The sequence below is a fragment of the Crassostrea angulata genome, chromosome 2 (genome assembly GCF_025612915.1).
Source record: "Crassostrea angulata isolate pt1a10 chromosome 2, ASM2561291v2, whole genome shotgun sequence".
Classification (NCBI taxonomy): Eukaryota; Metazoa; Mollusca; class Bivalvia; order Ostreida; family Ostreidae; genus Magallana; species Magallana angulata.
Window position 1 is genome coordinate 74,333,953 of NC_069112.1, and position 27,399 is coordinate 74,361,351.

The 27,399-nt window shown below is 32.9% G+C and overlaps 1 protein-coding gene across 1 annotated transcript; it reads right to left on the bottom strand.

The window, feature by feature from the left end:
- Window positions 1-27,399, bottom strand: LOC128173069 (sodium-dependent multivitamin transporter-like). The gene is made up of 24 exons (XM_052838797.1): window positions 27,190-27,399; window positions 26,618-26,714; window positions 22,117-22,479; window positions 21,722-21,790; window positions 21,526-21,577; window positions 21,135-21,202; window positions 18,808-18,888; window positions 18,572-18,645; window positions 17,813-17,950; window positions 17,251-17,386; window positions 16,583-16,671; window positions 15,704-15,819; window positions 15,301-15,371; window positions 14,848-14,934; window positions 13,789-13,940; window positions 13,345-13,448; window positions 5,273-5,395; window positions 3,377-3,499; window positions 2,432-2,554; window positions 1,843-1,965; window positions 1,217-1,339; window positions 978-1,097; window positions 310-432; window positions 1-106 (listed from the first exon to the last, which is right to left on the bottom strand). Exons 3-24 carry the CDS (start codon window positions 22,453-22,455, stop codon window positions 93-95), a joined length of 2,448 nt encoding a protein of 815 aa, XP_052694757.1. The 5' UTR covers window positions 22,456-22,479; window positions 26,618-26,714; window positions 27,190-27,399; the 3' UTR covers window positions 1-92.

The following is a 27,399-nucleotide window of genomic DNA, read 5'->3' on the forward strand; positions in this document are numbered from 1 at the left end:
GTTGTGGTGTTGTATTTCGGTAGATGCTTCATTCCGTAAGGTATGATGTTGATATATGTCTTTTTTAAAATTCTGTTTTAAATGCGGGGAGGTTATGCTATGGGAGCTGCAAAATAAACAAAATCAGTATATGTAACAGAGAAACTATATTTATAAGACGTGTTTTAGTTTCAATTAAACCAAAGTAATACAGTGCCTTTGTTTGACTATCTTTTATGGTAAACATGATGAGTAAAAAAGAATAGAAATGGAAATAAAATTAAATAAGACCTTAAGGAAGTCTACTTAACTAAATTATGAAATGCTCACCCATTGCGCATGCCTGATCCGTGCATCTTACGTCACCTGTGTTAGCGCACACGCATGTATTACAATTATCGCCCTTGTTGAAATGTTGACCAGACTTGTACTTTTTGCCACCGTAAACGCAATCTATAACATCAAAATATATACAAATGAAATAAAAAAAAAATACAAAGATGAACCCAATCTGAGGTTTCAACATGTTTTGAAACAAAATTAAATTAAAAAGTATAAAAAAAAATCATTAGCTTTAAAATTTAGATGAACAGAGTAAGCAAAGACGTATCAAAGGAAGTGTTGGATATATATGTTTATAAAATTTATGTTTTTTGAAAATTAAAAATAAGATCTACTCTGTTCAGTTTGTTTTCATCCACAAAAAATACTTCTCTCATTGTAAAAAAAAAAAAAAAACATTTTTATTTCAATTCTCTTTTATTTCATGACCTTTTTCGTGATGGACGAAAACCAACACCATGAATTTTTCAAGTGAGTTGATATTAATTACACATTAAAAAAGATTTGTTATCACTTGCAATTGGTGAATACGTGTAGCTTGTGACGTAATTTAGCCATACCTGGGAAACGAGAGAGAGAGAGAGAGAGAGAGAGAGAGAGAAAGAGAGAAAGAGAATTGATGCATACATGCAGCAAATGAAGTACTTGAGCCATACCTGGGAAACACTGCATCTCCGTGCAGCTGATGGAACCGTCTACCATGCACCAACAAGTGTTACACGTATCAGGGGTAAAACTCTGACCAGCATTGTAGATGGCGCCTTTGTAATTACATGCTGGAAGAAACACATAGGTACAGTGTACAAGATTCATTTCAGGTAAGTTTATGCATTGTAATGTTGAGAGAGAGAGAGAGAGAGAGAGAGAGAGAGAGATATGGAAAGGGATAACTTACTGTTGTGACACCTTTTCTCTGAGCATCTGACGGTGCCATCTGCCAGACATTTGCAAGTGTTACAATTATCTCCTTTGTCAAATGTGGCGCCCTTTACGTATAACTCATTGCCGTATCGACAATCTAAAATATAACAAAAATGTTTTTTCTTATATTAATAAACGAATATAATTTTAGGCTTTATTTCTACATAATTGTCAATAATTTGCTTTGGATAAGAAAACACATATTACGAGACGAGAATAATATATGAATCACAATGATAACATTTTATTCAGACGTCTGGTACGTGATAAAATCTGATATATTAAAACAAATCTTCTTCATAAGCGAGTTCAAAAGTTTATTGTCCTCTACCACACATAACAGAAGCATTCAAAATGTTCATTAGTACCTGTACTTCTCTTCTTTTCGAAATCGTAATTGAGGATTGTTGAAAGTTTTAACCAAAAAAAAAAAAAAATTAAAAAAAATAAAAAAAAAATTTAAAGACCAATACTTGAAGTATATTGAATTATACATGTATGTTTACTTAACATAGTACACAACATTTTCAATACGATATCAATTAAATTAAAACATATCAAAATAAACTAAAAGACAAACTACAGGTGTGTAACGCTTACCTGGATAACACGGGAAGTCTGTACACGTGAAGGTACCGTCGTTCAAACAGGTGCAGTCGTTACATCCGTCCCCACTCCGGAACTGACGACCGGCCGGGTAAAACTTGCCGTTGTGCTGACAGTCTAAAATATGCAACAACAGCTAGCCAATAAATACAACGATCATCTTCAGATACATATACTATGATTATCAATGTATTTAAAGGTAAGTAAACAGAAAAAACATCTTAAGTTAAAGACAAATTTGTTCAGGCTCCACAATCACCAACATTTCAAATCCCTCATCTCGGTCCTTAACTCAAAGTCTCAAAAGAAATGTACATAAATTTGAGGGCACAACTTGGACTTGAGGCTGAGTTTTGACTTTAGGGGACTTGGTTTCGATGGGGGCAAAACTTACATGTAATCAATTACTCATATTATCATATTACATAAGTTAAAAAGAAACTGCATTTGATATAACTATAAAGTTTGATAATTTCCTTGAGTGCTAAAACAGAGCTCCTTTTCTTTAATTTAGGGAACAATTTGGTCTACAAATGGCCAGGAGTATTCAACACTCTTCAACACTGATTATTGAATGTCTTACATGGCAGACAGGAGTGTTGATCACAGCTGATGTCTCCTGTATCCATACACGTACACCTGTTACAACCGTCGCCTTTAGGGAAGGAGCTTCCCGACTTATAGGTAGCTCCCATGTAAACACAGTCTGAAAATGTTAGAAATAACTTATAAAATGAATCAATTTACACATGCAAGTGAGAATAAACAAGTTTCACACAATAGTTCGAAACAATTAACACATGGTTAATAAAGATATTCGAGAGAAAAACAATTGCGTATATTCTTAATTTGGCATTTAAAATTGCTAAGTGATAATGGTTCTTTGTACAAATAAATACTAATAAAAGTGTATTATATATCGACAACACTTTTCAATTTCTCTCTCTCTCTCTCTCTCTCTCTCTCTCTCTCTCTCTCTCTCATGATTTAAAGGATCCTATTAACCTGAACGTTTTCATTAACTATGTTAAAAAAAATGATGTGTTCGACATATAAAAGTATTTGAAATAAATGTCTTTCCTTCAAGAAAATATCTTCTTCCTCTGTCCCTTATATCATTTAACTCATCATTCTAATGAGCAATATAAAGGTCTTTTAAACGTTCAATTAGGTTTTCTTGCATGAAAATGTCATTTGTTCATTATGGAGAGCCATTAGCCAGATTTTGTGGTTGACATATATGCATAATTTATGCCATCATTCCAGTTATTGATGTTTTGTTCTGGATCAATGTTTGAAATTTTAAATGAGAGCTGTCTTCTCGGAAGACTTATCATACCAACATATTTTGAATTTTATCTTTGGCAATATTTGATAATTTCTGTTTAAAACGGGTCAAAAAAGTTGTTTAAACAGCTCTTAACTGTATATTAAATTTTATTGATTATTTTCTTTTTGTACAATTATGTCACGCATTCAAAAAGTCATATCAACACAATGTGTTAATTTATAGCAGTTGCTTGGTTACCTTGGAAACACTTGTTGTCGGTACACTGAACGTCACCTGATTCTAGACACGTACACTGGTTACAGCTGTCTCCCTTACCAAACACGTTTCCAGGGGCATATGTGCGACCCAGGTGTTGGCAACCTGTAAATGTCAACAGGGTTTAAGGTTATTAAAGGTTATGGACGTTGTATATCCACAGATCTACTTAATAGAAATAAACTCTACTGTAAAAAAATAAACTTACATTCGTAAAATTAAAAAATAAACCAGAAATTCAAATTGATGTTGTGGTTTATGAAAATTACGATTGAACATTAACTTGACGCATATAATGGCTTTGTTTAGTATAAATTAAATTTTCGTTTCATATTCAACTATAAGTGGTTACAAATTCAAATGCACTTCTGTTGAAATTTAAAAGATTATTTATAATATCTTAATTTTTTTTTATAGATATATTCTTAGTCAATATAGGACATATTTCGTACAATCTACTTTATATTGGTATAGGCAGTATTTCGTAAAGAATGGTAAAAAGTCCTCTTATATTCTAGAACTTGAATTATATTCAACTTTAACAGACATTATTAGATACTTACCTACACTTCTACTGATACTTATTTTAATTTAGAAAGATAAAATATATTTTAGCAATGTCTACTTCGAAACCTGAGTTTACTTTCAGTTAACAATTTAGATTTCTGTTGCTGTTATAATTAAAGTTTTTACCGTATGCTTATCTCCCCTTCTAAAACCTTTTGGTATGTTCATTTTTTATTCCTTTTCCAGACATAAATGACACATTCTTTTTCAGGCAATATAGCGTGAAGAAGAATTCGTTATGCACAATATACATGTAAATACGTTTATTTTCTAACTCTTGATAATTTATTTTGGCTGTCTATCAATCATGGGTTTTGAGCGCTTTTAAAAGGAGAAGGACGTCATTGTTATTTGGTTTTTTGTTGTTTTTTTTAAGGAATTTAAATTTTTGCTTAAGTTTTGCATAAGGCAGATTTAATTTTGTCAGGCATTTATTTCTACATGTCCTATGCAATGTTTTCATGCTTGTATTGTTACATTTTATTTATATATATTTTTGGACGAGCAAAATTTCGCAGGCACCAGACAACACTTGAAAGGGATAAAAAGTTGGTGGGTTAAAATAAATTAAAATAATTAAAAATGGATGTCGTTAATTCCATATTAGAAAGGTTCAATGCAATCTAACGAACAAACACTGTTAATCACCGCTTTCTTTGTCTTCCTTTATTGAATGATTACTTTGATCCTTATTATGTTCTGGTAGTCTATTTAACAATCTACTAATAAACCATTAAATTTATTTAAAAGTTGATAATGTTTATCAATCTGCTTTTCCTGCTAGGCTTATTTCCGCCTATATACGATTATTATTATCCAATAAATATTTTTTTTTATATTTAGATTTGCTTTTCTGTTTAAAACTTGTTTTTACCGGGCTATTTATGTCCCTCATCGAACACTCGTTTACTTTTGTTGCTATTCCTCTCCATAATTAGATTGACTTCTGTAATTATTACATTTTTGATAGAAATTATTACTGTTTTGAATTAATTGCGCTCTGCCATTTATTGGACCTCTGTCTGGTAATTTTCTGGACAAAACGAGTGAATATTATATTCCAAATTCCTGCTTTAGTATCTATATTGTCCTCGGCTAGATCTGTGCTCTCATTTACCGAAAAGAAGGGAATAGGCAGGCGGTAATCTTCATTTACCGTTTGGTGTACAAAAATCTATATTCAGTATTGATTAAACCTTTTTGTGTATTCATTTGCATAATATTGGAAAACCTTACACTGAACATTATTGTTTGGTATTTAATAAACGGTGTTCAGCCTTTAATGAGCCCTGTTTGTATACATGTTGTTACCTGGATAGCATGGGTATTGTGTACATTTCACCTTCCTGCTTGGCATACAGGTGCATGTATTGCAGCCGTCCCCGCTAGCAAATGTGATTCCAATCTTGTACATCTGTCCCAAGTAGTCGCAGACTGCAACATAAAAAAATAATAAATTATACAATACAACTGATATGGTTATTGTTTTGGTAAATACGTTGAAATATGCGTATTTCATTACTGAAGAAAAAGGAAATTAAAACTGATTTTTCATTCTAGTTATGCAATAAAAAATTTTATTTGGGTTCTAGTTGGTCGACCTAATTATGCAGTGCAATGTAAATGGTTTGATTTTTTTTAATATATAATATCCCTCCGATGAGGCCTTGAAGCAATTTAATGGTCAAAATAGATTAATAATACCTTGACGTTTCGTTTTATATCTAAATTATTAAAGTGTTACGCCACCGACAAGATAACACTACTGTTGTCAGGGTAATGATTAATTAATCATAATGCCTTTAACCGTATATGTCTAATGTAAGAAAAACATACAAAGAATGAAAATTCTACAAAAAACACGTTTATTATTTTTTTCATACCCAAAACTTTTCAGTTTTGTCAATTTTTATACGTTAGAAGTGTTGAATAATTTCTATGTCATAAAATCTATGTATCAACTGTCAACGCTTTTTTGTTTGAATGCGGTCTTGTCTTGAAATATTCATTTATCAATTGTCAAATGATTTTCAGTTGCAGTTCATTTTGTTTGCAATATTAATGGTTTGTGCCTTTCACGACGTTGGTCTTGAGAATAACTTCAACACTTAATCGAAATTTATTTTAATTTCATGTAGGTATAAAAAAGAAACTTTTTAACGGCCATTTATATATTTCATTTCTCCCGAGGCAAAACGTGCAAATAAAAAGGATCAAGTATTACACATGGTTTCCCAAGTAGTTTTAAACAATTAACACATAGTTAATAAAGATATTCGAGAGAAAAACAACTGCGTAGATTTTTAATTTGACATTTAAAAAAGCTTAGTGATAATGATTTTTATTACAAATAAAAACTAATATTAACGTTTATTAAATATCGACAAATCTCTCTCTCTCTCTCTCTCTCTCTCTCTCTCTCTCTCTCTCTCTCTCTCTCTCTCGTCTATTACTTACAATCAGCTGACGTCTGTGACACAATCATCATCACCAACAATCCAATGCTTTGATTCCACATGCTGGCACTAAACCAATACAACGTACTCGAGCGCAAAAGCAACCTCTTCCTTTAAACCTATTTAACTTATATCTCGTCATGGCCTAGCGCGCCCATTATTTTTACTTATATATGCCCCAGTCATTGTTACGTATACAAAAAAGGTTAACGGTGAATGAAAAGAGAAATTTAACGCTGAAAGTTATGCCAATCATTAAAATATGGTAATTTCTTCTCCACCACTCCCGATTATATTTCCTTCAATGATATGAAGTGCGGTTAAACAGTGGATTTATGAATAAATTAGTTGTGGTAGTCTTCAAAAAGAGGACATTTGGTTATCATTCAGACACATAGCAAACGCAATGGTCATTGTAACATACTACAGTATCCCCTTCCCCGATATAAAATCACCTCTACCTTAAGTTTATCAAAAAATATAAAACGCAAATTTTCTGATGTTTTTCTCCTTTTTTTTTTTTGGGGGGGGGGGGGGGGGGTTGTGGCAAAATAATTTCATTTAATTCATAACATAATGCCAAACAAAGCTGGAAGCTCATTCAGATTCTCTCACTCTATATCGTACGTCGTGTAAGTCTTACATGGATGAGACAAAACCGCAAACCATTTGACTTTCAATGCACACAGTGACAATGACAGAGAGTCCAATGTTCAATACATCTTTTGTATGAATACAATGTTTATTACCCAAGATACGGATACTTTACAATCAATCATTGTAGTGGTAACACATTTTATTAAATTCTAATGTTATTATCAAGAAGATAATCACGCCCTTTTTTTAAACACATATAAAGAAGTATGAATTTAATTCTTAAGCAAGGAAGAATGACGTCAAACCAAACAGTTAATGTTCTGTGCTGTAAAAGATACACATTGAATATAATTTCATCTTACCTGAATATCAAACTCGCAAATCAGACAAATGACAACAAATTGCAGTCCCATTTTTGCGATAGTTGTCAAAGTGTCCGTTTGTTGTTCTTTGACGATAAGTATCCCCACGCTCTATCAGACTGAGGCTGTGATTGCTTTGTTACGTTTTCTTGAGAATTCTCTGAATCTCAAATTATATATATGCCCATTAAGATTTTATTGTGAGACTATCTTCGAGAATATCAAACTATTTTTATGTTTAAAAGAAACCTAAAAATGCCATGATTCTGTATTAACCCCATTTAAATTCCAAAATGTACCAGCAACAGCCTTACTCTTTGTAAAAAAAATAAGAAAAATAACTGAAAAGACCCTCGACGCGGAGCAAGGACCAAATAACATCAATTTGCCGACTGTTTTATTACTTAGCTTATTAACATTCTTAAAAAGTAGTATTTTATTTTTCCAAACTGTTCGTGTACAAATGCAGCAGACTTAATATACATTTTTTAACCAAAAATTCTTACTTGCTCCGAGATGACTATATGAAAAATAAAATATATGAAGATGGATACTGTTAAAAACGCAGATGACAAACCTTTTAGTTTGAAACAAGGAACTCAAAATCATTTTTGATCTGTTATACTACAGAAAGGTCTTAGATTCAGTGATGACCATACTTTGCGTGTATGGAATACGTTAAGCACCTTAGAACCAACAAAGGTAATATAAGACATCGAAGTAAATGACATAAAAATGAATGTTTCCAGATGGAGAACCGTTAATGACAGATTTATATAACGAGGAAGTGTCACTTCACAATCAAAAGATCCCGTTCTATTTGAACTTGGAACTTCAGAGTTCGTTTAGATATAAAATTTATTTTAAGTTTATTACCAATTTAAATTACATTCAAAAAATGATGGGACAATACAATGCTTCATTAAAAATCTATATGAGTTCATCCTGCCAATGATATACGTTTGATGTTTACCTTTGAATTGGAAAAAAAGGTTTTGTTCATATAAGTCTGACTCCCATCTTTAAATTTAAAATTAGAAATCAAATACATGTGAAACATTATCCACTACAGCCTAAACCCCTTCACCTCAAAAACGATCATCCAATTAAAAAAAAAATGTTTTAAGTTATTCATTTAGAATATCAATATAAAACTATATATACCAATTCATTGATGCACTTGTTTAAAGCAAAATTAACTATCTGACGAAAATGCCTAAGCCCACGCACCCCCCCCCCCCCCGACCTACAATAACAAATCATTTTAAAAGAAACCGAGAGACTGTAGCTTAAAAAAGCAACCACAAATCTAAATTAAAATGATAGTGTAATAAAAAGGGTTAATTTTTGCATTAGCATAAAATGATCTATTTCAGGATTTAAAGAGCCACAGCAATGTTTATATTGGTACAGCTAGACACATTTCTATTTCTTTATACGTACAGCTTGTGTGTATATATAGACGGTTTCCTGATCCATGTCGCGACTCCACAGCTCGCTGCACCAAAATAAGACTTTATTTATTGGACAATTTCAGATGAAGCGCAGCTTTATTTATGCTTCTAAGAAACCAAAGTATTCATCATGGTTTAACGTCAAAGTGCATGGTCTAAAGCCGCACGAGCTTTTTGTTAAAGACAAATTGGCAAAGTCTCTAAGTGAAATTTCGACAGTATTCAGTTTCTGATTTCGATTTCTGGTTAAAGTGATGAGTACAACTTTTGTCAAGGATTACAAATTTGGTTCCGTCATTTTCTTTAAAGAGTACCATGGAGTGGGTATGACAAGTCTTCCTTGTCTTAATCCGCTAAAATGAATCGGTGTACATATAAACACATCGACTGGAATGACATCCATATTGACCAGTTATTGCAAAAAAAAAATTGTGCTTAATGCAATCAGAGATTTAAACATTAAATGACTCTCCTAGTCTTTGACAAAGGTGCTTGATGACTGGAAACCCCCCCCCCCCCCGTTTTATTTATTAATTGAATTAGTTTTTGACAAAGGTGCTTTATGGCTGGACCCCCCCCCCCCCCACCCCCACCGACCATTTTTTTTAATGTAATTAAATCAAGGGATCTTCTCCTATATTAATTATATAATTTTTAAAAACTGTTTAAAATTATATCCAAGTGGATAAATGAGAGTAGATACATGTAGGGGCGGGGGTCTTGTAAATAAGCACCTGTGGTCTCTGAAAAATTCATGTGCAAAAAGCTTTTAAAACTGTTTATAATTCCTTATTTTAAAATTCAATTTTAGATTGTATATTTATAGACACACTAATAGAAAATGTGAAAAAAAATCATTTCATATCCTAATTTTGCACAAAACAGTAACTTTTGATTGACAGGCGTAAGCTAAAGGGTTAATTTGTTGCACACTTAGACCGCAGAATAATTTATCATAATAAAAAAGGCAGATATTCACTTATAATTTATTTGAATAAATGCGTTGTAAATGTGAAATAACTCTGCACGTTATTTAAAATCAGTAGGCATGCCTGGCTACATGTTGAATATATATCATAAATAACGATTTGTCATCACAGATGATATAATATACAAAAGTATAAAAAGCTTTGATGAATTAAGTGATTAATTATAGCTGTACAGATAATAAATGGTATATTCATGCAGTTTTAAAATCAACGATGACTATAATAATTAAATAATAAAAGAATAACAAGTTAAATAAATGTATTTAAAAAACGAAACAATATTTATGATCATAACATCAGTTGTAAGAGTATAACATACTAATCAGTTAGTTACTCGTTGTTTAAATCATTTGCTTAAAATAGAACTGCACATTAAATGATAACAAAAATTCAAGAAAAAAAGTATAAAAAAAACGTAGTAAAATTACGTAATATCATACGAGTGAACAATACCGCTCTTATCTAAACCGTGTACAAGAAACAAACAAAAAATAAATGATGAATACCTTTACTTGCATGCACTGATGTAGTAAAGCGGTATAAATTCTTGTTAAAAATGTAACAGTATTCAGCTTTTCAATTGAGTATGTACACAATTCACAAATAAATTATTAGTAGATTGTATCATAACAATTCAGAACAAGGTTGTTGGGTTGTTGTTTTTTGTAATATAATGTAGCAGCAATAGCCAGAGTAAAAAAAAACAAATATACATGTATCTTAGGTCATGCAAGAAAACTGAATGTAACAGTAAATATGATAAAACAATAATTCTATTAAACGAGCTGTATGGTAAGAAATATGATCTTATCAAAAGGTAATAGAAATAATGCACGTTTAAAATACCATGCGCTAATAAAAAAAATGTTCTTTTCTCATCATATGACAGTTTTTTTTTTAACTTTTAACTTCCTTCTCTAAAATGTTATAAACGTATCTGATAAGAGATATATCTGAAAACAAATGTATGTGCTAAAAGTTAATTTTGAACACAGTGTAATGACCAGTTTTGGGGAAACTATGAACACAATTAGTATAGCAGTTGTAGTTCATTGTATCATACATTTAATGGTCATCATCGAGGTGGATTTATTTTCTTTTAATGTTTTTGAAACGTGTAAAAAAAACAATGCTGTCTCTTAAAACGTTGGACATCTGTTCAACACCTTTGGTTCTGTTCAAGCCTCCGGCCGTTAAAGTGAACACAATAAAAAGGTCACTTAGAATTTTTCGGGGACAAGCTCGACGGAAGTTTCATTTTCACCGTCAAACTTATGTCCTCTTTCCTTCAGTTCATATTGTTTTACCTAAAAAATAAGACACAAATGTCATTTTTTTTAATGTTAATATCTTATATTATACTTTTTTGATAATTGTGTAGCTCATTATAAACATTTTGCAAAAGAGTGTTTACAAAAAAAGCAATAAATCAAATACGTTGTTTAATCGTTTACAACACGTACATATTATTTCATAATTAATGTTTGATACGATGTTTGCAATATTTATTCTATTCAACATCTTAAATTTCAAAGTGCATCCTTGTTTTTTTATCTATAATTATTCTTTTGCTATTTATGTATTTAAACTACTTTCTTATAACTTAACAAACTGTTTCAAGTGTCTCATATCATAGGTTCTTTTACTTAACAAATATATATTGATTAGATCATTAAAACAAAATTACACAAACATACCCGTTTAGAATCAAGCATTCTTCTGAGATTGAACAGATACTTAATGTCTACTTCATCAGCTGTTCTTATTCCACCTGTATTTCCGGGAAATAAAAATTATCACATGAAACAATGTTATATATTCATATTACATTAAACTATGACATCATTTTATTTCGGGGATGAGTTGTTGATAGTCATAGAATAAATAGTTCCTTTTCAGTTATTTTACGGTAAGCAAAAGTGATTCATCTGTATATAAATGCTATATTTGTAATGCTTCGAATAATAATAAATTGTATTCTATGCAAAACAAATACTTTAATTTAGTAAGTGATCGGTTCAAGCTGAATCATTTATTTATTTGCGTAAATCTTTTCTCGATAAAACGAGTTAATGCCCTTTCTCCACTAAAGTATCTTTTTACTCCATAATGTACTTGTTCTACAAGTAACAATATAGGTGGTATTGATTTGATTTAAACATACTGGGGTATTTTATTATGCAAATATATATTTACATAGATGGAATAGGCAGCAGACAATGCCTGTGTAAGCCTTCTCCATAAGGTGCAAGGCAATACATATCAAGTGCAAGATATAAATGATAAATAGGTGGTATTGATAGTTTCGTCGGCATTTTTTTTTTTACAGAAAATTTTTTTTAGTTGACATTGAAGTTGAAATTACCGTTTATAAGACATTCACAGGAAAATATTTATTACCAAAGGACTAAGTGCGGTTTTATGCAATTTTTGCCCCCAAAAATCAAAGTTTTAGAAAGAGCTTTAAAATAAGGTGAAAGATACTTAAAATCATATTGGAAATAAAGGTGTAAAAGGTTATCACCACAGTGACGTCATAATGTAGAAATGACGTCATGAATATTGCATTACTTTGATAAATTGATGTTTTGTAGCAAAATATGGGTGTTTTCCGATGGTTATTCGACTGGGAAACATCGAGCGCAGGCTTGCTCAAGTACCATTTTTTTAGTATAATATGTATAACTATCTGAAGAAAAAGATATGTTAAAATCGCACTTGAGCAGACCTGCGCTCTATACTTCCGAATGCAAAATATAGAGCAAAAATGTGAATATCTTCATTTGTTTGCAAATTTGCGGGAATTAGGTCATTTAGGTGACGTCATAGATAAACAGAGAGTGAGCAATGATGACTAAAATCAATATTAAAGTTATAGGCATCCTCTTTACAATGATTTGTGAAGATATCATTTTTATAAGATACTATTTAAAAATTGGTTGAAATCGGGGGCAGATATTTGACCATACCGCACATAGTCCTTTGTTCTTAAAGCTTGTACATAAAATTCACACATTATTTATGTTTACTAGCCTTATACTTTTAAATATTTTTACTTTTTAAATGATCAACAATTCCAATTAACAAAAAATTGTAGAAAATCAAAGACACTTGTTGAAATCTTGATAAAGAATCTTAACAGCGAATTAAATGCCTTTTGGGGGGAACCTTCTTCATTATTAGATACTTTTTATGTCATATTTTACAAATACAATTTTTTCATTTAGTAAATGCAACACTCTGATTGCTAATGCATTTTTTACGTAAGCAATTTGAATTTTGAAGAGCAAGTTCTGACTCTCTTACACAAGAGCGATTTCTAGTTCTGCTTATGAAAGAACAGTGTCTGTATAAGCTAACAACATGTTTACAATATGTATACATGTTGGATTTTTTTTTGTTTTTTTTTTTTTTGTTTTTTTGTTGTTGTTTTTTTTTTGTTTTTTTTGTTTTTGCTTTTTTTAGGTAAAGTAGAGCAGTTGCAATATTTTAATAATAAAAAAAAAAAGAAAAAGATCTACGTACCCGTTAGAACACTGACTATCATCCCAACCAGCATACAGACCAACATTCCTATTGTGGTGTACCAGATGTAGCTAACCTTGTATACACCCAGAATCTTATGAAAACTAGCAATGAAACGAAATACAAATAATTTAAGCACAGTAAATTGAATTGCATAATATTTAATATTTGAGTTTTTTAATAAATATATATTCTATAATAGTCTAAATCCTCACTGTCCAGTATGGTCTGCAACACTTTCATAAGATTCTGTTGTGGAAAAATTCGACTGAATTGGTGACCTGCCAAAAAAAATACTTTTTATAAATTATCATATAAAATGAACTTTTTAAAAATTTATAACTACAGGGTTAAGTTTCGAAAAACATTATCAAAGATATGAAAAAGATTTGAAATGTTTGTTTCAAAATATGAAAAAAAGTGGTATAAAAATGAAATGCTTACGTATAATTATTGAATTGATTAAACATAGATGTGGCTGTACAGTTAGTTGTCGGTCCCCCGGGTAACCTAGGTGTGGCAAACTTCTGTACAACCTGACCTAAAGCGATCCAAAGTAAGAAGGCAAAGCCAGAAAGACATCCAGCTATAGCACCCTATCAGTGAAAAGTTAATACAATTAAACATTGATTAAACATATGCCAGTCAGTCAATTCATTGTCAAATGACTATTAAATTCAGTCAGTGGTAGTATTGCATGGTTAAACATCAGATGAATTGTGCCATTCAAACAATTGCTAACTACTTTTAACCGATTGTCAATTGACTTTTACACCCAGTCAATTTTAGGTTTGTAAAGTTAAACATTGGATGAACTGTGCTATTCAGCCATTTAACTGTTAACTGACTACTGCACCCTGTCAATTAAGGTATGTATGGTAAAATGTTGGATAAGTAGATACCTTTTCTTCAACTAAATGTATACTGGCGACCTAATAGTACAGCTCCGCTAATCTGTCATTTTTAAGGTAAAATTTGTTCATTTTAAGTAAGTCTACTGTTTTACACTGCCATTTTTTTCGGTTTGTACAGTAAAACCCCAGGGTAATATAATACTATTCATTCATCTGAATGGAAACTTATGACTGAGGAACAAAGCTTTTTCAATGACTCTTTAGTTATCATATAGTCTTTTATTTGTCGCTGAATGCATGGTAAAGTTTCAGCTTCGTGGATGATACTCTAATCCATTCCATACTTTACAAAAGTTGTTTTCCTTTGCGGGATCATTTAAAATGTCAAAAGGGAAAAAAAATCAACTTTCTCCTTCTTTATGCTCCCAAATATTTGGGCGTCCTATGAGGAAATTTATCTGAATTTAAGTTACCATTCGTGGGTTGCCTTATCTTGGGGCAGTCATAAGCACAATGGAAACGGACGTTTACCATCAAATGACAGAGTAACAGACCTCTAATCAACAAAGGCTACTGTGAGAAATATACGGTTATTAATATTCCCCAAAGATGTCGGCCAAAAGACATAACACTTGTATTTGTGATGTACCTTTGCATTTGCTGATTTAAATATAGCGCCCATTAAAAACATCCCTAGAATTGGCCCATTAACACATGATGTCGCTGTGCTTGTCATCTTCAAAATAGAAACATAACAACACATAAATAACAAACATTTTTAAAACATCTTCACGAAATTTATTAAATAAACAGTGTCTCGATATGAAAAAAGAATGTAAAAAAAAAAGAAAAGAAAGAAAAACAGAAATAAATCGTGATTGGTAAAGTAATTTTGTTTTGTTTTGTTTTTGTTTTTTTTTGGGGGGGGGGGGTTGGTTTTTTTTGTTGTTTTTTTTTTATAAATGAAACTTCGTCATATCGTTCTGCACCTTACATTTGTTTTTGTTTTTTAAATTTGATTGATTTGATGCAGTAGAGCATTGTCTTTTTTTCATTTTGCGAATATTTGTTATCTTAAATTGATATAGCAAGAATTTCTTACCTGTACAATTGGACCTCCAAGCAGGTACGCCAGGTAGGCGAATCCTATAGCTAGGGATCCAAATACAACAACTAACAAAAATATAAACTAAACTGTCTTACTACTCATAAATTATCATCATTCATAGCAAACCAAAATATCAGACAGGAAAGGCTGAAAAGAAACCAATGAAATACCCTGGTAAAGTATTAAGAAAGTTTAAAGCTAGAAAAATTTATCAATTTTTGGCATCTTTTAAATTCAATAAACATTCATTTAAACAGGTAAACTGTCAAATTTAAGACCGCTAAATACCTTGTTTAAAAATATTTTATTTATTTGTAATCTGGAAGCAGCAGTTTATTTCAAAATCTTACATTGTATTATTACTTATCCATTTTGATTATTAATATTAGAGTCTCACCGAGTATTTTGCCGAACATTGTGGCCTGGACCTCAGAGAACCTGGCCCCACAGTGCGGCTTAATGAAGTCCTCCCAGGTTATGGTGGGGAGGCTATTCAGTCCGGACGACAGGGTGCTGTTAACAGAACAGGGAGGTTAATGACAGTTCTGTCGTAATACATTGATTAACCGCGTAAACAGAACATGCAGAGAGGCTAGTAAAGTTGCTTTTTTTGTTATATTGTAATACATTAATTGACTGTGCTTTAAGATTTTATATTTTTCCCTGTTTTTAATATAAAAAATAAATTATATATCATCTATGTATTGCAAGATAGAATTAGAAAATTATATGTCCAACTTCTTTGTGAAAAAGTCGATTACTTTCGATATTCAGACATTATTTTATATGGTTCAGTTTACATTTACGGTGAAAAGATTACATTTACCTCTTTGAATTATAAAGGTTACAGAGCGGTCGATGTTTATAATGGAATAGAGTGTTCGACATGGAACAGGGCAAGTAAATTCTGAGTTAGATAGTAATGATTAAATGAATACCCTTTAAGAATTGTATAATCAAATTAAGTGAGAAAAATGTAGCTCTGTTGTTCACTTATTGAGTCCGTCTGATAAACAATCGTACGAAATGAATCACCAGTTTGCATAATACTTAATCGTCTTATTATTCATAAAAAGCGTGTTTATCAATAATAGCCTAGCTTCATCTTTATCGGCATTCGTCTAATATGTATTTTTGCCATTTAAGCATTGCATTCATGCAAAACAACCACTTTCATCGTCTACCAAACAGGATATTGCAAAACTGAATCCATATGTCCCTGCTATAAACACAGCTTATATAGTACAAATGTATGTTTTTACATTAGATGAAGTACCTCAAAGAGGCGCTGAATAAGGCAGCTAGGAAAACACCAGGCATACCAGGTGTGCTATCAAAAATGTCCATAACAAAGTAAGGCAGTACCTGTAAAATAGTCATATTATTACAGGTAACAAAAACTAAAGGCAAAAACCAAAAAATAACGGAAGAGATCATTGCGGTGAAAATATTCACCTTGGTTAAAATGCATTTCATGAGCAATAATGAAATAAAAGCTACAAGACAACATTGGGATGTAAATGTATAATTTGAAAATAGTCTACAGTAATTTGTACAATGATCATCATTTGATATTCATTGAAACAATATAATGCCTTCTGTGGTGATTCATGTGGGATATGAAGGTGGCGATGATATTGCAGTACTTTAGCTAAAAAATCCCAGCCAAATAGTCTTCTATGGGAATTCGAGTCTGATACTGTCATGATTATTTCATGGCGTCTGTGATTCTCCTTAAGTCTTTGCGGGTTTTCGAACAATCGATAAACGGGGCATGTATATTTCAGTCTAGCTGTTTCTATAGAGCTTTGAATTAACTATAAGTTTTCGTAGGAAATAGAGGGAACAAAACTCGGTTGTGCAAATATCATGGGCATCATGTTTTGCAATTTTGCTGATTTTTTTTTTTACTTTCGGCAGTACAAGTATAGGTAAGGTTCCCACCTGTTCAGGTCGAACAATAATCTTTTTGTTCAGAGGGTCACATCCCTGTTGGACGTTGTATGCGAATGCCATCAGACCGAGGAAACAGGAAATGGAACCAAATAGGGCAAAGCCGGGGATAGCCAGGAACGAGGCCCTGAAGAAAAGTCAAAGTTGAATCGTACGATCAAAATTCAGTTCATGCATACTTATGAGAATTTAGAAGTAAAGCATGAATGATAACCCTTACCATATTGTTCTGTGTGTATTGCTGTACATTCATGTATTTTTTTTTTTTGATTCAGCTTGCCAGTTATACATATTTTTTGAAATATTTATTGCGTACCTTTCCATACTTTCAGTAAACTTAGTGTACATGTGTTTACTGCTTCCTTTTTCAATACAGTCATTTAACTGGCTTTAATTTTGCTGTACCATGAATTGATTTAATTGATAAACACTAAGAATACAGCACGTTTTGTTATTGAATCTCTCGCCTACTCTCTGCTTCTTATACTTTCTACATGTGGTCGGTGTCGACATGATTCGCTGTATGACCCTTTGAGTTCATGCTACTACTTACTGCATTGCCTTCCCCGTGGTCGGTGTGGACATGATTCGCTGTACGACCATTTGGCTGTAGCCCAGGGAGAAAAACTGAATCATGTTGGCTATTACCATACCCCAAACCGTGTGTCTGACCGTGATATCAGGGCTGAACCTTTAAAAGATAAGTATTGATTGATTGATTACCTGACTGATTGATTGATTGATTGATTGATTGATTGATTGATTGATTGATTGATTGATTGATTGATTGATTGATTGATTAAACAATCAATTTTGTTGCTCGTTTATACAATATGTATACTGATGATTGATTGTCTTATTGATTAATTGTTTGATTGATCGATTTGCTCTATTCTCTAGTATGAATAATGCTTTTAACAAATACATCAAGAAAAAACATCTAAGTGAAACTGACATCAGGTTACCATAAAAGACATCATTTCAAATCAAAATCATTTTATGTATAAAACAACTCAAATAATATTCTATTTCATGGGTGAAGATGTTCTACTCTCTTGACTTAATGATGCAATTTAACAGCAACAACAACAATGTGACATTTTCGACATCAAACATGGAGAGAAAATAAAATGAATATAATCGTGCAGTGACAACAAGAATTACAGAATGCGTCAACTTTTTCTAATATACATACCAAGTGCTGTTTATTGCATGGAATATAAAATAGCAATTGCAATGTGTATGTCTTATTCATTTAGAATTACTTATATTTTTATTGTATCTATAAATCTTATGATTACTAGTTACTTACTCATCGAACTGGATCCGCCCGTACTCTTCATTGATCCGCCAAACTTCGTTTGATCCCCCAACCTTAATTAGTCCCTAATAACAAGTTCGAATAATGCAATGCACATGTAGTGTAATGTAATATGATCAAATACGCTATAGTATAGGTACAGTTGTAACAAGTAATTTACTTTATTGCTTTAGTTTATTCGCGCTGCATAGAATATAGAGTAATACAGAATCACGTCTTGGACTTACTTGAATGAGGATAGCGAATATCCCAATAACGATGATGATGGACTGAAACACATCCGCCCAAATCACGGCTTTGAAACCACCCTGTAGGCAAAAATCATAACCTTGACATAGAACGTAAGGAGACTGAATGGTCCACAAATTATGTAATCAATTTTCATGCGCAGATCCAGAAAAAAATTCAGGGGGGGGGGGGTGGGGTGGTGGGGGCGGCTGGGGGGGGGGGGGGGTCGACGATTAAATGAGTTTGCCGGGGGTGGGTTGGTCTGAGGCATACTTTAATTAAGTTCACAATGTAAATTTAAAGTAATTTGAAATTTGCAAGATGTCCCTCGCCCCCCCCCCCACCTAAAAAAAGATCTTTGCATGATCTTTAACTTTTATTCAGCTTTAAGCCTTTCCTTAGTTGAGAATATTTTTTATATGCACAAAACTTCATATTTGATGATTTTCCTATATCTCTTTACAGAAATTTTCTTTTAATGGAGATAATATGGTCTTAAAAATTGCCACAAATACCATATCCCTTTATCGGATGTCGAAGGAACGATCAACACATATTAAATGAAAAATATGTCAACAGATAGCAATGAAAAAAGTTACGTGCATGAAAAGTTGTCAACAATAAACTGGTTTTACGAGAAATCACAAGGCAAAGTTTTGTTCCTGTTTTGATATAATAGGTAACTCATTTACGTCATATTTATTCATATTTTTAAGTGAGTTTAGTGAGTGTGATGTAGTCTATATAAACATTAAGGTCTTCAATCGTTTTTACTCTCTAAGATACACGTATGTCAGTGGCGTATCAACCTTTTAATTTACTATATTCAGAAAAAGGTAGGGGGTCTGGGGGGAAGCTCCTGGATTTTATGTTATTTGAATGACAAAACAGCCTTAAAAATATGATAAGTATTATTATTCCAATAAATATGAACAAAAGTTGCTGAATTTTGTGACAAACATTATTTACCTAGTACTCTTCGAATATTTTCTTAAAATTTCAAGACCCCCGATGCTATTGGATTTTAGGTTTTAGCTTTTAGATTTACAGGCTTTTGATGATGAGATATTGTCTCAAAATGTTACAATTTTACATACTGTATGTGTAAGGGAAATGTTGAATTTTAAAAGAATGTGTAATTATATATGAAACACTGATACCCCAGCGGAAACCAATTGCATATGACTAGATATAATAGGCGTTTTGAAACAGGTCTATTATTCAAACCGTAACATACTTACCTAAATGACAAATTTTTTATCAAGTTTATCACAATGTATTGTGACTTTGTCAAAATTTTATTCACCCGACCGCCGACTTTAAATTACATGTAAGTATGAATCCTTAGTGCAGCATGAAGGACTGATGTCACTTTCTTTTATGGTGACCGCGTCGTGATCGTCTTTGCTGTTGTGCTTTTAAAAACGATTTTAAATTGCTTTGTACTGACAAATTTTTTATATTTAGATTTCTTACGTAGTAAACTCAAAACCGGATGCATAAAAAATATGAATTAATGTAAAGTATGGAATGACGGTATTTTCCGGAATCGTAGTAATTGCGGGGTTTACGATGAGAACTGAATACTATAAAAATAAATATGCAGCTTATAATTCAGTGGAGTCTCAATACGATTTGTTTACGTGCAAACAATAGGAAACTCAAATCATAAGACCTATGCTTTGCAAAATTTTGTGTATTCATTTGCGTTTTTGCGTAAATGGCGCTACGCCACTGTATGTAATCGTCAACAAGATTTTCAAGTCATTCAGTTACCAACTCTATTCTTTTTGTAGAAAAGTGCTTATATTTGTGGTCAATATCAGGCTTGGGGCTCAGCAATGCCGTGAAGAAACGGTGACGTCACCATATTTATATCGCCTAGCTTGGAATCGAAAGGACTGTGGCATCACTTGAAACCTAATCTCAATTTTCGAACTTTATCTCATAGCTGGGGCAGATTTGATGAAAGAGTCATATAGCCGCCATCCTTCCATTATAAGCCTATAATCCAATGCATAATTAGATCGAGTTTTCCGGCACTTTATTGCATGGGGCTCTTATCCATGATTTATACAGAGTGCAAAACCAAACCATGCAATGAAGATTGTGTTTCTCTGGTTAGTTTATGTATTTTGCTCTTCTCTTATTTCATTTAAAAGCGCATCAACTGGAATTGTTATTCTAGATTTCGAAATAAAATGCAGCAAATTCGGCAATTGATACGTCTATAGGATGCGAAATAGAATGTGCAGTTTTTTGACAATCAGAGGCCATTAATGGAATAAAAAATATCTCGGTCGTTTAAGAAACACAGAGGTCGTACTATTGATGTGTAGAATATCCCGCCAGCAGCTACGATAATCATTGAGGCCCAAAGAGGGAACTGTGTTACTGAAAAAAAGAAGTTTAGGTTAAAATATAGAAGCTAAAATGAAGAGTAAAATTGTCAAACGAAACTCACTGACTGAAATAAACACCAGTTGAAAATGGAATGTTAAAAATATTGTATGCACAATCAATTTGAATTTTAAAAAACCCTAAAAACCCGAAACTCATGCGCGCATGATTTTTTTTCAAAGATTAATGTTTGAATACACTGTATATGTATTGCGAAGAGAGAGAGAGAGAGAGAGAGAGAGAGAGAGAGAGAGAGAGAGAGAGAGAGAGAGAGAGAGAAAGAAAGAGAGAGAGAGAGAGAGAGAGAGAGACTTTACCAGTTTTTAATGTAATTGCTGGCCCATAAACTACCAGCCCCATAAATATTGCCTGCAATGTAAGTAAAACGAGAAAGTAAAACAAATAACTCCTAGAAAAAATTAAAACCCCCAAAACTGCGTTTTAAATTTCAGATTATAGAAAAGTAAAAAGATATAGATATTAATACATGTCCTTATCGGTGGATTGACTCACATAGATGATGACACTCATAAAGGAGGCTAGTTTTCTGGGGCCAGTGCTTTTGTATCGTGCCTCTAGGTACTGAAGAAAAATAATAATTTGATTAAACGAAATCTTAAATTAAAAAGAAAACCAAAATAACTCTTTTTCAACATGTACATGTAGATTGCATATCAAATATATAAAATAATAGCCGTTAATGTGTGACGTTAGGATTCTTTATTCTTGTCATAGGACAGAATGTGTGTAGAAAGTTGACGATGATCGAGTACATACACTGTATACTGGAAAATATTACATTTTATTAAAGTTTACATTTCACCCCTGCTACTTCTGTTTCGATTTTAATCAGTAAAAAAATGATGCTGTAAATGGCATTGTTAGAAACAATAGAAATTGATACTTACCTCAAATGCGCTCCGTATTTTGAGAGGGTGGAGGAGGGGGGCCTCAAACACTGCCACCAAAACAAAACCTAACCCGACGCCTACAAAACTTAACCAGAACATAGATCCGTATATATACATTTCACCGGGATATCCCAGCATAAAAATAGACGACTGGTACGTCACAAGCATCGATAGCGCCACCGGAAGTGCACCCATGTTCCGGTTGCCATAGTAGTACTTTTCTGTTGTATCCTGTCCGCCTCCAAAAAAAGCGTGGTAAACTCCGATCCCGAGCGAAATGCAAAGACATATCGCAAATATTACATAGTCCCATGCCTCAAATGAACGTATCGACATTTTGTTTCACTCAGGTACGTTTATCTAAAATTAAAAAAAAAACGCACAAGAGTATAGATACTGTATGAAATCAGACTACACTAAAACCATTTTAACAAGATCTTGGACTTTCGGCAGGACGTAGCTAACGTCAAAACAATTTAAAAATGACGCTGGATTCAAGCGAAATAGTCACTGATTGCGTAGCCTTAGCGCAACAGCCAGACAAATCGTGTTAATTTCAGAGAGCCATGACTGAGAGGCCAGCAATGTTTGACACAACTACCCAATGTCCAAGCTCTTGTTAAAAATGGTATTTTATGTAAAAGATATATATCTAGTCAAACAAAAATTGTTGCCAAACGTTCAGAAATACCTTTTTTTTAAAATAGTCACGCTAGAAAGAAATACAGTCAAAAAATTGACCAAAGCCGAAATAGTTATAGGAAGAATCCAGCTTATTACTTGCAGCTCTGTCGGTTTAAAATTCGAGTAAAAGAGGAGTCAGTTCATTATAAATCTAGCACGTAAATTCCATACCTCCAAAAACAATATCACTTTGTCTTTTTGGCTAGGCAATTTACGTCATTAGTCACTTGTTTTAATTTCTTTATTTTTTTTAAACAGAGCAAAAATGCCCCAATTTCACCAAGCATCAGTGTATATTGCAGATAATTCTTTTGAGTCTGCATTACGGCAAACCAATGAGGCACTCCAATGAGACACTCCATTTCAAAAACATGTATATTCGTAGTGCACAGATATCTATTTCCACAGTTCTCTCAGTGCAAATGGGCCTTGGATTTTCTCTTCTTAATTTTTTGGTGAGTTTCAGTTGCAGATATTCACTTTCATAACTCAAGCAGCGAACTATTGTACAAATGAAGTTACCAATTCTATACATCAACTACTAGCATTGAAATTAAAAGAAAAATTGTATATGCTATCTAATTAATTGCTTCAATACAACACTTTTAACCTCGATTCAAATAAGATTTTCTGAGGGGGAAAAAGTGGGGGGGGGGGGGGGGGAGGGTCACCGGATGAAGTTCAGCCATTCAGTGAGCTGACTGTTAGGTATATTCAGTCACATCTAAGTTATCTTTAAGTTATCTTTCAGTCGCATTTCAGTTTACTGAATAGCAGAGTTTGATCTCGTGGGTCGTCTTAATCGACATCACAACAACGACATTCATACGGTCAAAATCACGATAGAAACTCCACACACAAATGATTAAGCTCTGTCAAAGAATGTCAAAGTCCCTAACGCCACTACGTGTACAATGCAGGCGAAATACTACTGATAATTTTGATTTCGTAAAACTGCTTGTACAAGTGTGTAATAAAAACAAACCTTGCACAATTGCTTTCTGTAAAACTAAATGTAAGAAATTGTACATGAGTTACATAAATAAACAAAATGTATTTATTACACTGATTACATGTTTAAAGACATCTCTTATCTTATGAGCCAGTTTTAAACAAATCAGTCAGAGAGAGAGAGAGAGAGAGAGAGAGAGAGAGAGAGAGAGAGAGAGAGAGAGAGAGAAGTGGGTCATAAAACATGCTTAAAAGTCACTGAGAAATGCATTGAAAAAGATTTAAAGCGTCCTATTAATTTTCTTACACTGATAAACAGGTAACATTTTATTTTGAGGTGGGTACTGTGAAATAATTTACTTTACGTGGGTTGTTAAACTGTTTATGTGCATGCAAGGGGTACTCGGTTATCTCTGCGGTTATAACCCGTCGCACCTACATGTGTTAGGGTGCGCTCGAAATCTAGTAAGCGGTTGTCACTAATGCACTGCATGGGGTGTAATTCACATTCATTCATTATCTGTCTCCTGAAAATAAATTCCGAGGCCCTTTGATGAATAAAAAAAATATTGCATAAATGCTGAGAATGGCAGACAACAGAGAAACCATTAAGTCAATTCCCCATTGATGATTGTCGAAATGTGAACTTGATGCCTCTGAACTGTGTGCATGTTATTTTTATATATATAACATTGTAGTTTTTGTTATGATGATGGGAAAAAAAGAGAAGTTACGGCGTAGCAGAGAATATTTCTTCTAAGTGTATTTTCCATGAATACTGACGTTCGTTACATTGGGTGCCTCTGTACTTTTGTTTATTAAGTTAGCTAACCGCATTCTAAAGTTAAATTTGCTTTTTTGTGATCTGTTCTTTGTCTGACTTTCTGTTTGTTTATTTTTGTCTCTGTCCTTTTGTTTGTTATTATGCATGTCTGCTAAATTTTTTACATTTTTAATTTTCGATTTTCTAATGTGTGTGTGTTACAGGTGGTGGGGGGGGGGTCTTATAATCTTTATAATAGACCTAAATCTTCCCTCAAACGTGCACGTAAATTTTTTTGTCTTACTTAGCTTCAATGGTTCTTTAAATTTTTCGCATTGGCTTAAGAGTAAAACACCTTCCTTCAATCACCAACCCCGACATACCCTCTCTAACCAGATTACACAATCCACATGAAATGAAAAACAATAGACAGTTTTTCTTAAGAGAGTGGGTTATATTCTTCTTTTTTTTTTTTTTGAAAGAGGGTGTCCTGAATGCTTACTATAATAATTTGATCAACAGTTTAAGTACAGAAAAATGCATGCATTTCAATAACATGTTATAGAGCTCTAAACGCATAAAACTCATTTGCGTTTATTTAATCTCCACTGGGTTTTAAGAGTTGATTTTGATTAAAATAAATGAACATTTAAAAAAAGCCCCAGGCTCCCGTGGTATCTACACTGATCATGGAGACTAATCTGACACGGATCTGACACGTATAATGTTTCCAGGTAATGAGAGAGAGAGAGAGAGAGAGAGAGAAGAGAGAGAGAGAGAGAGAGAGAGAGATGAGAGAGAGAGAGAGAGAGAGAGAGGAACTCGAAAGAGAGAGAGAGAGAGAAAGAGGAACTTGAAAGAGAGAGAAAGAGAGACCGACTGAGAGAGAGAGAGGAACTTAAAAGAGAGAGAGAGAGAGAGATAGAGAGAGAGAGAGAGAGAGAGAGAGAGAGAGAGAGAGAGCTTGATGACAAATACCACATAACATTGTTCACGATGGACAGTGAAGAAATGTCCAAACACGTTTGTTTATACATATATACATTGGGAGAAAAGACATGAACAATAAATCACATTGTAAAAAAATGATGAATAAGGAAAAGAAAGGAAGTCATACTACTAAGCATGCAAGCATGCATGATACGTGCTTACATATAGCCGAAATTGAAGTTGTGAATATTATTAAGCATTTCAGCTTCATTGATGTACACCATCGTATAATTTATTTTGGGGGTGGGGGGGGGGGGGGGTGAGAGGGGGCTTGTAAACGTACTTGTATAATTAAAAAAGTAAACAATAACTAATTTTCAAAGGTTTGATTTTTCATGACAGTGATTCATTATATATGCTATCAGTTGTCAGTACCATGCATCTAGACAGGTGCAGTACAATATAAATTAACGTAGTACTCTCAGCAAACAAATAATACACTTTTAAAATGAAACGACCCATGCCCAATTTGCTTCAGATGTATCATCAGTTCATATCAGATCATACCCCCCCCCCACACACACACACATACACACAAACATGCAAGGATTAGAAATTTTGAAAATTTCAGGGTTTTTTTTATTTCCTCGACAAAATTCTTGGAATGAATCTGCTCCTACCCCAACTATTTTCAAAATCGACCTTTCGTGTCTGATATCAAAGGGTGGTGGTAGGGGTGACTTTCATATCATTACGTTATTGCATGTGTGAATTTCTTAATTTAGGCGAGTACTTATTTCTGCGATTTCGTTGATTTGCGCCAAATTGCAAAAATATGAAATCGCGAACTCAATAATTTTTTTCTGTTATAATTTTGTATAGTTTCAAACTGTCTGAAAAAGAAATGCGAGATTTCAAAATTTGTGAAATGTGCTTTATGCGATTTTATGCAGAAATTAATCCCTCGCATTAAATAAGGAATTAGCAGTAATATGCATTGAACTGTAACATATCACAACACATGCAACGCATAGCTCGTCAATTTACACACGAAAGAAAGAAACCAAGTTAAATCTGTAGGTACATGTTGAAATAGGTATACATGCAGTGTCAACTCCTCGTTCAGTTCTATTTAGATAGATAATATAAAATAGATCATAATTCACTTACCTTTAAAATGTGTTTTGAACAGCGTTAGGATTACACTCAGATTCCTTTGCTTATTTTGAGTGTATTAACCAAGACCGAACTATTTGCTAATGAATTTCTAAAATGAAATTTAAAAATAAAAATCACACATAAGGTCAATCATGTGACGGACTTAAAAATAAATATACATGTAGCATGATTGCAACAATTATGTTCATTACAACTAATTTTGACACGTGATTGATGCATCTTTGTTTTATTACAATCTTTTTGGGACCGACTTTTCCTTGAGTGTCATTTTTACAGGATTGTAAAACTTGTTTGAAATAAGCACGGCGTAGATTAAGTTCCGATGAATCAAATTCTTGCGTGTGTTTTAATTTTTTAGTGGATACTTACATTGTAGATAAACCCACGCGCGTTAGATTGCACGGTTTATTCTCCAATAATTATTAGCAAGCACTCGTGCATAACATATTCTTATGCGCAAAATCACAGGTAAATTTCCGTCTAAGACCAAAACATTAAAAATTGAGGTTTTTTTTGTTTGAATGTCATTCAGCAGAAAAACGGAATGCCGTGTGCATACTCACAACGAATCCCAAACGTTTATCCTGCGCCCATTTTACTCCCCTGAATAACACATAGATGTCACTTTCACGGAAAACAAATATATACTTTAACAAAACATAAGGCGGGATGACATGTCCTCAGCAGTAACCGAAAAAATAATAGACGAGATAGCTCCGTACAGCGCAATACCGCACACCTCGGCATGCAGCGCAATGTCCCTGGCTGTTTAT